Genomic DNA, 14,700 nt, shown 5'->3' on the forward strand with positions numbered 1-14,700 from the left:
GGCTAGTAAAACCCATGAAAATATAAATGGTAATGAGGCATTAGAAGGCACTTTGTGATCCTGTACCAGATAAACTGTATGTGCTGTGTACCTAGAGAACTCTAAGTACCTGTTAAATAAATTACTTAGTTTTCATATTGTTGCCATCTTCCAAGTGAAAGATGGCAGTGGGACTGGAGAGAAGAGGAGGGTGGCTTACAGCTACCTGAAATGGTTTGAGCTCCAGAAAGAGGCTTAAGTTCTGTGGCTCTAATTTTCTTGAAATTCACTCTTACTGGTATCAACTGATCTCATAACCAATTAAGCTAAGATTAACTGAAAGGAACTCTCCACTGCCATTTCCAGGCTTTGGATGATTCTAAAAGCAGAGAAGTAGAAAACAAACTCAAGGAAACAAACCTGACAGTACTGAGTTCTGGTGGAAAGGGAGGGACAATTATATGGTCTTATGTTCAATTTTAGGCTGAAGTTTCAGATGCCATTCTTTCCAAACTTTACTGAGTGTCTATCATGTACATATACTCTGCTAGGAGCGGGGTTTGAAGAAAAATAGTATAATTTGTTCTCTAAGAGGCTGACTTCTGGTAGAGGGAGAGAGTTATGAAAACAAGGACCATAAGATAATTTCATGTATTATGACATATGGATACAGCAGGGGCAGGAAGTGAACTGGAAAACAAAGAAACCCGTAACACTCACAGAAAACACAGTAAAAAATAATAGAAGCCATTCCAGAATACTTTAAGCAATTAAAAAAAAGTGCCCAGAGGAAATGTATTTATTGCATACCAAGTTCCAGACACTTATCAATATCTGATTAACTCCTATACTGCCCTATGAGTTACAGTACACTTCTCTTTCTCTATATTAAACAAATGAGGAAATAGACTAAGAGGTGAAGTTACTTCAGGCAACACAACTATCAACTGCGAAGACCTGAGATCTGGGTTAAGGTAGCACTCCAAAGTCACAGTTGTTTCTATTATCAGTAGTACTTGAAGTGTGGTTCTGGGACCACCCCCTCCTTTCTCTGATGAGTGTACACTGGAGTTTCCCCAGGGTTATATAATATATAGTACTGAACAGACTGTATGAAGAACCATGTATGAGAATTCTGCTATATTTTATAAAGGTAGACATTAAAAAGATTTTTTTTTAAAAAAGGTAAAACAATGCCACTCTTCTCACTATATTTTGTTTTGAAGATTATGGTTGTTTTCCATAAAGTATTATTTATGTTAAAATATAGTGGGCTTAAAATTTTTTCCCCAGCTTTACTGAGATATAATTGACCTATAACACTGTTTAAGATGTATAATGTGTTGGTTTGATATACCTGTGTATTGCAAAATGGTTACTTTTTTGTAGCGGCCTTTATTACTATTTTAAAATATGTTTCAATTTTAATTTCTGATCTGATAAACATAAATATATAAGAATCTCATAAACATCAATAGATGTAATTGATATACCTGATATTTACATATAATTGATGTATAATATCCATAAGATATTTATATATAATTGATATATAAAGTGGGTGGTGATATAGGAAGCCCTAGGGTTAGAATGATGATCTTTCCCCCCAAGATCTGTATCCTCAAGGTCATTCAAGTACTTGACAGTACTTTAGTACTGTCAAGGTGAGTATCTAAAATTTCTGCCAGTTAAATCTGGTGTTCTAATTTTAATTTTGACACCAGTCCCCTTCAGCCTTGAACTGGACCATTAAAAATAGATTTGGGTATGGCAGCCCCCTCACAGAGCTTGCTTTAAGTAGGCTATCACCCACAAATTTAGTCTTGTTAAGGCCTCAACGTCATCACATTAACTGCCAGCTCCGGCAGACCAGATGCCCTACAGCATATTTAACAGAGAGAAAGAGCCAGCTCACCTGATGACAACAACATTCTTCTGTCCGGGGGGCAGCTGGTGTTCTGGGCAGCACGCAGCTTTCCTCCCATTCCCTCGGTTAGCAATAAAGTACATGCTGTGCTACACCTGGGAAATGCCTCCAATCTAGCTCACTGCCAAGACTTCCAGTTAAAAGAGGTGTGCCAGAAGCAATCCTGACTTGCTGCAACTTGTGGGAGCTAGATGTGCAGATGCTGCTGCAGCAACACTGCAGGCTGAGGTTGGCAGGCAGCAACTATTCCAGAACAAAACCACTATCCATTAGCATTATGATTAGTATTAATATATGATATCTGTATGATGAGCCTGTAGTTTGGATTTTGTATTTAGTACTTACACTCTTGAATTTTCCTGAAATTCAGAATCTAAGTTAAATTTGCTACTGAAACAGGTACTGAAGGGGAGTGGGTGTTGAAGGGAGTTTTCTCCAGGAGGAAGCACAGCTGCAGTACAAGACATGGCTCAAAAGGAGAGGCTGGTGGTTTCCATGACATTTTCTGAAAGAGGAATGGAGCTGGGATCAGTGTGCCACAGGGGATGCCCTTGGAAGTCCCTCCCTTTGAACAAGGTGATGTAGGAGGCAATTAAAAGGAGACCAGAGCAAAAAGAGATGTCTGTTAATTCCCTCCACCAGCACCTTCAATTAGTATTTGCTGTTGTGTTTTTTTGGGGTCAAGCTCTGTGCTGGGATTTGGGTATAATTAGTAAAATACGCTTTTTACTCTGGTGAAATTCACAATCTACCTAAAAAAACTTGTAAATAAAGTTATGACAAAGCATAATATATGTTATGCTGTAGTTAGTTATGTATGTTATGCATAGTCCCAGGACTATGGGAGAAATATGAAAAGAGAGAGCAGAGAATGCCTCAGAAAAGGTGATGCCTAGTTGAGAGAAGATGCTTTAGAAATAGGCAACATGGGTGAAGGCTTGGGTTTGAAAGAGCTTAGTGGTCTAGAAATAGCTTAAGAAGTCCAGTGTGAAGTTTAAACTACAAGACATTCTGTTTTATGAGCAAGGGCCTAAGACTAGTCCAGAGATGTTCATAAGTGACTACCCAATGTGAAATCTCAACATTTAATAAACTTAATAATTTAATTTAATGAATAGATTTATTATTTAAGTTTAATAAATAAAAGTATTCAGAGTCCACATAAGTTCTTTTAAATTTGGGGTTCAGAACTCTCTGAAATCCTAATCATACCAACTCAAGATGTTAATTCTACCTATTATCATTTTAACATGCACACCTTATTAATAGGAAATAACACTCTCAGAATCTTTTCAATGCTAGTGTATAAAAAATCAAAATTGTTAATGATGGTTAACATAACTAATTTAAAAATATTAGTTACCTCTTTTCTTTCCATGTTTCCTTGGGGAACAAGACAAGGGCAAAATAGGAGCAGAAACACCTGAAATGTACAACGAGATTCAGAATCCCTACAACACAGAGAGGAAGTAAGTTACTGAGCCTTGTGCTTCATCCACTGGGGAACATACAGTTCCTGTTCTAGCACAGGGGTTGGCAAACTACTGAGGGCCAGCCCTGTCACTGAAGCACAAAAGCAGACAGACAATGGGTAAAATGGGAGTAGCCTAATTTGGCCCAGGAGCCTTAGTTTGGTGACCCTGGATTAGAAATACAGGAGGTCTTTAAAGAATTGATGACAGTGAAGGGATATGTGGGGGGGACTTGGTGAAGGGGAGAGCCCAGTAAACATAATATTCTTCATGTAATTGTAGATTAATGATACCAAAATAAAAAAAGAATTGATGACAAAGTAACTAAGGGAGCCTGTAATAGAGGACGCTACCCTTTTCTCTAGGAAGTGACTTTAAATAAAGACCTTGATAGTGAGAAGGAATTAGCTTACTGGAGGAGCTGGCTTCTTTGGAGGTGGTGAAAGAAGTGATGGTGTTGGACAAGAGCTCTCCCAGCACAAGGTCCAGTATGCACTGTGGCAGGAACAGTGAGGGCCAGTTGGGGGACAGGGATAAGGGTTTACAGTGAGCCAGAGGTGAAATCACAAGGATCTTGGACTCTATCTGAAAGGTGCTGGGAAGCCCCTTCAGGGTTTTAAACAGCTAATTGACTTATTTGCTAATTCACCAAATAATAACATTGAGTGCCTACTACATGCCAGGCAAGTACAAGACAAAGTCCCTATCCCTAGGATATCTGTACTCTGCTAGAGAGACAAACCACAAACAAAATAAACCTTGCTCTAAGTGCCAGGAAGGAAATAAACCATCCTCATCTCTGAGGGTGAGTTTAGGCTGAGATGTCAAGAATGTGTGGGATGTGGTATGCACAAGAGGCTCCTGGTAGAAAAGGTGGGCAAGAGTTTGGCATATGGTTGAGTGAAGCCCTAAGGCCAGTGTGACCAGAGAATAATGAAGGCAGAATTGGAGAGGGAGGTGGGGCTTGCTCTTGCGGGGCTCTGAAGGCCCTGGAAAGCCGTTGGAGCATTTTAAGCACAGAAATGACATGATCTGACCTGACCTGACCTGATCCTGCTACATGGAAAATGAACTAGAAGGGGATTTGCGTGCAAGCAGGGAACGCTGAGGGTACTACTGTGGTGGCCCAGGCAAAAGATGATGGTGGCTTGAAGTAGTGTGGTAGCAGTGGAGATGGAGAATAGAAGACATTTGAAATATATTTTGGAGGTAAAAGTGACAGGACTTATTGAAAGACTAAGAGAGGGAATAAGGGAGAACAGTAAAATGTGACTGAGCTTTTCTAGACTGCACCACTTCCTGAAGTGACTAATTTCGTGATGAGGTTTAAACCTCTTAGTAACAATACTAATCTATTCTAGTAGCCATACTAGTCAACTAAGTAAGGAGACATACTGGCTGAAGGAACACGAGTTATGGAAAGGGCTCTATGGCTGAGGGGAAAGCAATCATACTTTCGTAATCTATACACTTAAGACTTAAAAACTGGTAACTTGCAGAAAAACAGTAGAACTAAACTTTTTTCAGAAGAAATTAATCAAACTCAAAATTGTTTACACTCTGCCCATTAATAGCATCAGTGAAACTGAACACTTTGTTACTTGATATTACACTGAATTTCCATGTTGGTATTTTCGGAGAGCTTAGGCCTCCTCTTAAAGAAAAACAAGTATCTTGCAACAACGACGGGAAATGAATTGCTCCAGCTGTTTCAAGGGAGTGTCTGGAGAGAAAGGTAGTCACTGAAAGAAAACAGTTTTTGACGTAGGAGTCCACTCTGATGTTTGCGGTAGGTGTTTTATGGATGCAGCCATCTACAGAAAGTTCTAATTTCATTTTTAACAACGTGGAAAACGAATTTGGCATCGCCCAATGGCCTTACGGCCGAGGTGCTGAAAACTCCGTAGGTTTCACATCCTCAGAACAAACAATTAGATCACCTGATTCTAACCCAGAAGACCCAGGTCCCTTCCATTCCCAATCCTTTCTCATGGCCCAGTGTTCAGAAGCTGCGACAGGATGGGATTCCAGGAAGCCTGTTGATACAACGGTCGCCCAATTCGCGGGTTCCGGGTGGCACAGAGTTGGGAAAAGGGTTAAGGGTCTGAACGACTACTCTGCTTTCCTCCTCCTTCTCCCTCATAGAGTAGGGAAGGCCGGGGGCACCCCTTCTCCCGGCATACGCTCCCCAAAGCCTTTTGCCTTGCGGGACCAGGCCTCAGAAACCTGGTTCTCCCCCTGACCCACTCGAAAAACATGTTTTCTAGTCCGAACTTTGCCTACCTGAAGCCCGCCGATACTCCGGTGCGCTAAGCCCCCACCAAGGAAAATGGAGTCGCCGAACCGAGACTGGGAAAAGATGGTACAAACCCACCGCACGGCCCCTCCACCACCTCTGCCGCCGCTGCTGCTGCGTCAACGTACTACGTCACTTCCGGCCCCCTGTCACTGGGAGTGGGCGGGCCATTTCTTGTTATCTCCCAAGCCGCCCTCGGAGCTTAGTCCGGGAATAGGAGGGGTGCGAAAACTGGCCGAAACGGTTCAGGAAGACAGCTGTCACAGAGAACCCCAGGAGAGAGCGAGGGGACCGGAAGCGGCCAGGCCTAGCCAGTTCCTCAGGCCGCTCTAGCCAAAGGGACCATAAGGCCAGACTAGGGCTTCTGCATTTCCTCCTTTCTGTGGTTCCGCCTGCAGCTTCCGGTTCCGGGGAGGGGCCGAGTTTTCTTCGAAGATTAGAGGCTCCACGCTAGAGCCGGAATGGCTGTGATATCGATACTATTGTTGGCAGGTTTGTGGAGTGCTGTCGGAGCGTCCAGTCTGGCTGTAGTTACATGCGGCTCTGTGGTAAAGCTACTCAATACCCGCCACAACGTGCGACTGCACTCACACGACGTGCGCTATGGGTCAGGTACAGCCACCCAGATTCGGGTGGGCTGGGAGGACCCGGGAGGCTCTGGAGGGGGCGGGGCCTGGAGAAAATCTGAGGGGTGTGGTCTGGGAAGGTTAGGGGAACCTCCGGGAGGTTCCTGAGGTCCAGAGGCGGAGAGTCGGAGGAGTGATTTGTCCTAAGGCATCTTAATCGTAATTCCGGCTGCTATCTGGTGAGCTACGTGCCAAGCACATTACATGCTTTTTTAGATATACAACATTACTACGAGGTAGAGACTACTGTTACCCTCATTTTACAGATGAGGAAACAGACTCAAATAAATCGCATGCTGAAAGCCTTGCATCTAGTGAATGTCTGAGACGGGGTTCGATCCAAATCTGTCCAGTTTCAAAGCCTGCTTTAAGCAACTCCAGGCTGGCATTACTCAGTGCAGGAAAGACAGACATGTAGGAATTACAGTAAGTGCTGTATCTCTTAAGTCTTGAACTCCAAGAGCTCTCTTTGACTACGACTTTTTATTGGAGCTTTTTTGTATCTTACATTTATCTTCAACTTTTTTCCTTTGGTATCTTTTTACCCAAATCTTACTCTCTTTCTTGTAAAAAAAAAACCTGAAGCTGAAACTGGAGAGAAAATTGTTTAGAGGGCTTTCTGACGAATGAAATTCTAATGCTTAGTTTGTGGGCTCATTTTTCATTCAATTATTTGTGGGTTCATTCAGTATAGATTTACTGTGCTCCTATTGTGTGTCTAATACTGTTCTATATACAGGAGATAGAATAGCGAACTAGTCAGCAAGTTACAAGAAAATAAAAACGAAGAAGAGGGAAGAACGTCCAACTAGTGAGATGTGAGAGGCATCAAAGGTGACTGTTAAATGTCTGTTTTGGATGACTGATGATGCTATTAGCTAAGAGAGGAAGGAGTTCTCTTGATAGGGGCCGGTCTGTGGCTCATGATTCCCAAAACCTGTCTGCCAGTTAGGCTAGGAAAGCAGCTGATTTGTGATTGTTGGGATGTCTTAGTAATCTTAGCAGCAATTCATACTTAGTAGGTATTCTAGCCATAGAATTCCTATTATGTCAGGCTTATAACTTTTTAATTTCATCTAATTTCCTACTTTGGATCTAAATCAGAATGTGGGTAGAGAGAGTCCTGCTAGTAGGAATCTGTAGTTTTAAAAAGCTCTTCACATGCTCTTGAGAACCAGGTTCACTCTGGAGCTCAGAAAAGAGATCTGTGCTGAGCCTGAGTTAAGTATATCATTGTACAGGTGGTGGTTGAAGATGTGGGGAGAGTAAATGAGATTGCCCAGGATGTGGTTTCTTAATCTAGTGTCAATTTAAATCATTTAAAGAAGCTTGTTGAAGCACTTAAAATGCTTTTGTTTTGACCCCCAGCAAGTATTTAAAGAGTGGATAAGGGCCAGGGGTAGAATTCTAGCTAATCCGGACGTTTAAGGATGGGAGAGGAAGAGGAGGGTTGAATAGTGAAAAGTGAGAAGTGGAGACAGAAAGTGTAGCCCATGATTTAGTGAAGCATGGCAGTGAGGATTAAGAGAACTGTAAGGCAATAACCAGGAGTAAGGAGGGAGACTTGGTTTGCCTTTTTTTTAAAGATATAACAAAATTATTATGAACTGAATAGAAGCAGCAATAGAGAGAAGCTGATAGTTCAGTTACATTCACCCAGATAACTGTGGTATAAGGCATACGGTATTAAGTGGTAACCGAAAAGTGTTATTAAAAGGCTGTGTTGAGGCAGGGTCAGGGGCAAAGCTAGCTAGGAGAAATAGGCAAGAGTAACTGAGAAAAGTGTCTGGGAAGTGTGCCTTCAAAGAATTGAGTAGTGAATGAGGCCTGGGGAAGAGAGTATCCCTGGAGTGTATATGAAAGAGTGGCCTATTTGGGAGAACATGATAGAAAATAAAGCTTTGTGGGAGGTCATGTGGTAGAGTGAGTTTGAGTTCTAGAGTCAGGCCCCTAAGTTCAAACATCACTACTGTCTCTTGGAGCTTTGTGACCTTGAGCATACTGTTTAGCCTTCTTAACACTCCAATGTAAAATGGGGATAATAATATCTACCTCAGAGAATAGATGCATGTATCAACTAAGAATATTCAGGCAAAAATTATGCCAACTATACTTTAGTTAAAAAAAGAATATTCAGGCAAAAGGCTTAGGTCAGTATCTGACATCTAGTAAGTGCTCAGTACACATTAGCTGGCTAGTGTTTATTACTTGTATCTATCTTTTTTAAGCCTGTAATTACGTGTTAACCACCTTTTAACCTGCAGAATTATATCACTTCAGGCAGTATTAATCAAATTTAGGTGACCTAATACTTTTATAATATATTGATAGATCACTGACAGGAATTGGAGAACTGTCATGGTTGCTTGGATTAAAGTTGACTACAAAAACAAGTCTCATTTTAATTATGAAGTGTGATAAAAAATTTCTGATTTCTTGATAAAAGTGTGATAAAATTATATGATTAGATACTGGACAATGCTAGGAACTATCCAGGCTGGTATGTATAGGTAAATACTGCCTGGACTTCAAAAAAGCCACATATGTTCATTTATTTAGTGCCATTTGATGCAAATTCTTGCTATTTTCTGAGATGGTACACTCCCAAGTAATAGTTTATCACACAGTACTAATACTGTAGAAATACATTTATATATAAATACTATATAAATGCTTATCATGTATATTTTAATATTGTAGAAAAGTGTTACCAAGCATAGGGTTTCTTCCCCACCCTCCAAACCTATTTTATGATACAGAGTACATTATTGGCCATAGGAAAGAGAGGGGTCAGGTTGAGCTCACCCTATTTTCTTTTGTTGTTTCTTTTTGACTGCAGGTAGTGGGCAGCAGTCAGTGACAGGTGTAACCTCTGTGGATGACAGCAATAGTTACTGGAGGATACGGGGGAAAACTGCCACAGTGTGTGAGAGGGGAACCCCCATCAGATGTGGTCAGCCCATCCGGCTGACACATGTCAATACTGGCCGTAACCTCCATAGTCACCACTTCACTTCACCTCTTTCTGGAAACCAGGTGAGGTGGCATTCTGTGGATCACTGCTGCTCTGTATGTTATTTAGTTGAGTTGTTTGATATCTTGGTTATTAGCTCTTTCTTTTACATATGTAAATACTTGTTTTTGTGCAGACCAGGAAAATTGGCTTTGTTTCATAAGTGTGAAGGAAATTGTGGTTAAGTTGAAGACTTTATAGCTAGATCAAATCAAGAAATGAGGAAAGACAGGATGAGTATATGTTAACATACCATAAGTTTTTCTGATAAATCCTGCAATAAAGAAATCAGTGTTTTCCAAAATTGGAATAAAAATTACTTTTTTAATGATGCCAACTAACTACATTTCGAAAATGAATTAAGTATTATGCCATTTATTTATTTATTTTTTTAAATGTTTTATTGGCGTATAGTTGACATAATACTGTATTAGTTTCAGTTGTACAACATAGTGACTTGACATTTATATACATGATGAAATGCTCATCACAAGTGTAGTCACCATCTATCACCACACAAAGATGTTACAATATTATTGGCTATATTCCCTATGCTGTACTTTTCACCTCCGTGACTTATTTATTTTATAACTGGAAGTTTGTACCTCTTTAGCATGTGCTTTTTTTTTTTTTGTATCATTAATCTACAATTACATGAAGAACATTATGTTTACTAGGCTCCCCCCTTCACCAAGTCCCCCCCACAAACCCCATTACAGTCACTGTCCATCAGTGTTGTAAGATGCTGCAGAATCTCTACTAGTCTTCTCTGTGTTGCACAGCCCTCCCCGTGCCCCCCCCACTACACATGCTAATTGTAATGCTCCCTTTCTTTTTCCCCCGCCCTTATCCTCCCTTCCCACCCGTCCTCCCCAGTCCCTTTCCCTTTGGTAACTGTTAGTCCATTCTTGGGTTCTGTGATTGTGCTGCTGTTTTGTTCCTTCAGTTTTTCTTTGTTCTTATACTCCACATATGAGTGAAATCATTTGGGTCTTGTCTCTCTCTGCCTGGCTTATTTCACTGAGCATAATACCCTCCAGCTCCATCCATGTTGTTGCAAACTGTAGGATTTGTTTTCTTCTTATGGCTGAATAATATTCCATTGTGTATATGTACCACATCTTTATCCATTCATCTACTGGTGGACACTTAGGTTGCTTCCATTTCTTGGCTATTGTAAATAGTGCTGGGATAGACATAGGGGTGCATCTGTCTTTTACAAACTCGGCTGCTTGTGCCATTTATTTTAAGCCTTGAGTTTTGTGGGGATGTGGACTCCTTAATGATGGCTTCTCTCTTACCCCCACTTTGCTCTTAGTTTTCCCTAAGATCTTACATTAATATGGTAAATCTTGTAGCATCTGCTAGTTTTTAAAGCAATATTGATACATTGTTATCAACTAAAGTCCATAGTTTATTCCAATTTCCTTTAGTTTTAACAGTCCTTTTTCTGTTCCAGGATCCCATCTAGCATACCACATTACAGTTAGTTGGCAGATCTCCTTAGGTTCCTCTTGGCTATGACAGTTTCTCAGATTATTTTTGTTTTTGGTAACCTTGTCAGGTTTGAGGAGTGCTGGTCAGGTAGGTATATTTTAGGGTGCTCTTCTGTTGGAATTTGATATTTTTCTCATGATTGGACCAGACTTATAGAGGTTTTTGGGATGATGACCACAGAGATAAAGTGCCATTTTCATCACACCATACTTATGGTGTACATTGTTTACGTGATTTACAACTGTTGATATTGATTACTGGCTGAAGTAGCGTTTTTAAGGTTTCTGCTACAAAGTTAATCTTTGCATTTCCCCCCCTTCCATACTGTACTCTGGAAGAAAGTCACTATGTACAGCTCACACTTAAGGAGTGGGGAGTAATGCTTCCCCTTTTTTAGATAGGGTAGCTGCGTAATTTATTTGGAATTCTTCTGCATGAGAGATTTGTCTCCTATTTCTTCAGTTATTTATCCATGGATTTATGGATATTTATTTTGTACTTTGAGTTATAATCCAGTACCATTGTCTTTTTTTTGTTGCTCAAATTGTTCTAGCTTTGGCTGTTGGGAGCTCTTTCAGTTGTCTCCTGTGTGCATTTGACTCTCATCATTGTGTATATGTGTGGGTGTGTTTTAACACTTCCATACTTCCTGGCATTAAAGATATTGTCAATAAAAGATACTCCAGGCTCATTCTGTATTTCTTTCCCCAGTCTTAGAATCAGCTATTTCACCAAGGAGCCTTGCTTCCTTTTATTGGAAAATGGTATTAGAAACCAAGATCTGGTCCCTGTATGAGCTTGTTGCTACTGGGGTGTTGTTTCTTTTAAGCCTTCTTACCTGACAGAGCAAAGAAGTACATGTGTATATACTTGTATACAAATATCTATAAATGTTTGTGTGTATAACCATCTGGATCTATATTAAGTTAAACATGAGTTCTTGCTGATGTCTCCAACTCTAAGCCTTTACCACACAGATCATACTAGCCACCTCCTTTTGCTTATTTGTAAATTCCCACTCTTAACAGTGAGATATCTGGCTCCCACCACTGTCATCCATTGACTTGGTTCCAGTATACAAGTATGGTGGTAGAATTGTTAATTATATGCAGTTCCTTTTGTCTTTAGTTTTACAGACACTCTTTCTAAATGACTGCTTTTTTTTAAATCTAAAATTATGTTTATTATTTAATTCTCACAATTATTCTGTAAGGTGATAGTGTCATCATTATGTAGAGGAGAAAAATGAAAACTCAAAGGAATTACAGAAGGGATGGAGCTGAGATTTAAGGTCTTCCTGTTTCCATAGCCCATCTCCTTGCCAAGTAAGAAACTTGGGTTTCTTACTAGGTCACTTAAAATCTAGTTAAGAGGATGAGGTAGGAGTATTTAAAAATTAAATACAAAGTTATAAGGTATTTTAGACTATAATAGAAAATATAAGGCAAATATAGGATAACTTAATGATTTTGGGGGCCATAATCTAATGGGCAACTGATTTTTTTTTCCAGTTTATTTTACTTTTAAATAACACTGGAAAGCCTCTTTGCTTTTCACTTTTGGGTAGCCTTATTTTTCTTCCCACTGCCTCCCTCACCTTTTTAGGCCTATGTGTCAGCCATGCTAATGTTGCACCATTGGTGTCTTTCAGGAAGTGAGTGCTTTTGGTGAGGAAGGTGAAGGCGATTACCTGGATGACTGGACAGTGCTCTGTAATGGGCCTTACTGGGTAAGGGATGGTGAGGTACGATTCAAGCATTCTTCCACCGAGGTTCTGCTGTCTGTCACAGGAGAACAATATGGTCGACCCATCAGTGGGCAAAAAGAGGTGCATGGCATGGCCCAGCCGAGCCAGAACAACTACTGGAAAGCTATGGAAGGCATCTTCATGAAGCCCAGTGAATTATTGAAGGCAGAAGCCCATCACGTAGAGCTGTGAGTCTGAGTGCTTTAAGCCACTGTTACCACACAGTGTTCATAGACATCTGCTGCTGCTTCACCCTGGGATCCCTGCCCCAGGTTTCCTGGGCAGTGGCCATATCATCACTGAGATGCAAGACAGAAAACAGCGGCTGTGTTTGGAAGCTTCAGGCCTTGACACTTGAATTGGTTGCTCTCCCATACTTGGGTCAGTTCATTTTGAGTACAGGACGTGCTGCTATAAGAGAAGATGCTTTTTATTTATACTGATACAAGAGAAAGTAAGGGAGATATCCCTCCTACCAGGGAAATTTTTACTACTCAGAAGCTTGGCATCATTTATAAATGTAAATGTGTGTGACTTTCCCTCTACTTTCTTTCTCCAAAATGATAAAAAAAAGTTCATTGTTAGTCACTGTGTTGTCATTTATTAGGTGTGCTATTTCATTATCTCATTAATCTTTGAACCCTAAGAGTCATTGCTATCACTCTTCTGAGATGCTTGGAACCTTTGGTGTGGGTTCTTTCAAGAGGTTTACTTGCATCCAAACTCTTTCTCTCTACTTTGACTTCTCACCCAGCACCTCATCTTTATTAGATTTATGGTTAAAGACTCAAAGAATACAACTTAATAAATAGCCAATGAAATGCTTTACTCTAGATCTGTTACTATAGTTGAGAAGGGATGGGATAGAAAGAGGAACCAACATTCACTATCCGCTAAATATTACAGATCTTACCTCAGGTAATCTTCCCAGATACATTATAGGGTAGACAGTACAGTTTTATTAATGCAAAACTGTATTATTTTTAGAAACTGTACAGAAAAGTTGAGTAACTGCCTGAATTGTTAAAACTACTGAATAAGGATAGAATTCAACTCTATCTGGTACATGTTATTTTTACTACACTACCATTGTGTTTAGCTTTTGGGGAAGATAACTGTTCTTTTTTGGACAAATGTAGGGATACCTTTCTGTGAAAAGGGGACTAGAAAGCTTGTTCTATGCTTACCTCATTTCTTCCTTTTCTCTGCTGGTCAATTAAATTTGCTCCTATGTCCTTCAAACATGGTAATGATGAACTGAGGTGTCTGCCATCTGCTGGAATTGAGTGACTGCAGGCCTTTTCATCTTTAGAAATGTCTGGATTTTTTTTTTCCTAATTGGCAGGGAGTTCACGAATATTTGGGGATACCAGATCTGTGCCAGATATGGCCCATGACATTAAAAAAAAAGGCGCATGATCTCTTTTACAAGGACTTGTTTCAATAAATTGAGGCCATGAAGTATTTGAGCTCCATCTCTGCCCTCTCTCAGCTCACTTCAGGCATCAATCCCTTGAGATCACTCCAGAAATAAGTAGACAAATGGTTAAAATAATCATTTGGGCTATTAAGATACTTAGGAGTAGGGTGGAAACAGTGCAGAGGAGGAGTTGATAGGAACCACTTGAATAAAGGAAATACTTTGGACAAGATAAATGAGTAGGGAGGTGTGTTGCAAGGTACACTCAGCTTGGGGATGGAGTTTTCACTGCTTTTTTTGGGAGGCTACCGATTATAAGGAGAATGGCAGAATTATAGTGCTTGAGAGAGGTTATTACCTTGAAATAAATAGCGGTAGAGCCCTTGGGAGTTGTGCAATGACTGATGAAACGACTAGGTAAGGAAGGAATGGAGTTGGAGGGGTAAAAGCAACTTCGGGCAACCCAGGTGAAAGTTGAAATGGTACTGTATTTGAAGAAGTGGGAAAAGGGTCGTCAAGTAAATCTTGAATGATGCTTATGGAGATGAGGACGTGAGAGCAAATGACACCTGAAGTGCTTACTTTAAAATCCTCATAACTTCTTTACCTTACACTGTATTAGCATAACCTTACTAGAGTTGGAAGAGACCCTTTGTTCGGTTCATTTCACAAAGAAGGAAACAGGCAAAATAAAGACCCTGAATTCTCCATCTCGTGTTATGT

At 40.3% G+C, this 14,700-nt stretch overlaps 2 protein-coding genes across 4 annotated transcripts in view; one reads left to right on the plus strand and one right to left on the minus strand.

Annotated features, from left to right (window-relative positions):
• SUPT6H (SPT6 homolog, histone chaperone and transcription elongation factor) overlaps nucleotides 1-5,863 on the minus strand; it is a 29,107-nt gene extending 23,244 nt beyond the window's left edge. The window contains exons 1-2 of one of the 3 annotated variants that reach the window (XM_017667863.3): nucleotides 5,662-5,863; nucleotides 3,270-3,329 (exon numbers count right to left, since the gene is read on the minus strand). The gene's annotated coding sequence lies outside the window, so the exon portion shown is untranslated. Of the gene's footprint in view, nucleotides 1-2,251; nucleotides 2,270-3,269; nucleotides 3,330-5,661 lie in introns of those variants that run through there. The other 2 variants (XM_017667862.3, XM_017667864.3) reach the window with 2 other exon arrangements.
• Nucleotides 5,864-5,974: 111 nt separating this feature from the next.
• On the plus strand, nucleotides 5,975-13,141 carry SDF2 (stromal cell derived factor 2). Its single transcript, XM_017667866.3, has 3 exons — nucleotides 5,975-6,286; nucleotides 9,140-9,336; nucleotides 12,462-13,141. The coding sequence occupies exons 1-3, from the start codon at nucleotides 6,136-6,138 to the stop codon at nucleotides 12,747-12,749; spliced, it is 636 nt and encodes a 211-aa protein (XP_017523355.1). The 5' UTR covers nucleotides 5,975-6,135; the 3' UTR covers nucleotides 12,750-13,141.
• Nucleotides 13,142-14,700: the final 1,559 nt, after the last annotated feature.

Source organism: Manis javanica, chromosome 4 (assembly GCF_040802235.1).
Source record: "Manis javanica isolate MJ-LG chromosome 4, MJ_LKY, whole genome shotgun sequence".
NCBI classification, from domain to species: Eukaryota; Metazoa; Chordata; class Mammalia; order Pholidota; family Manidae; genus Manis; species Manis javanica.

Bases quoted from the DNA above. Each gene is read 5' to 3' on its own strand.
- SDF2 (XM_017667866.3), top strand. From the start codon at position 6,136: ATGGCTGTGATATCGATACTATTGTTGGCAGGTTTGTGGAGTGCTGTC. The intron at 6,287-9,139 runs GTACAGCCACCC...TTTTGACTGCAG, and splicing joins CGACGTGCGCTATGGGTCAG to GTAGTGGGCAGCAGTCAGTG. The intron at 9,337-12,461 runs GTGAGGTGGCAT...GGTGTCTTTCAG, and splicing joins CACCTCTTTCTGGAAACCAG to GAAGTGAGTGCTTTTGGTGA.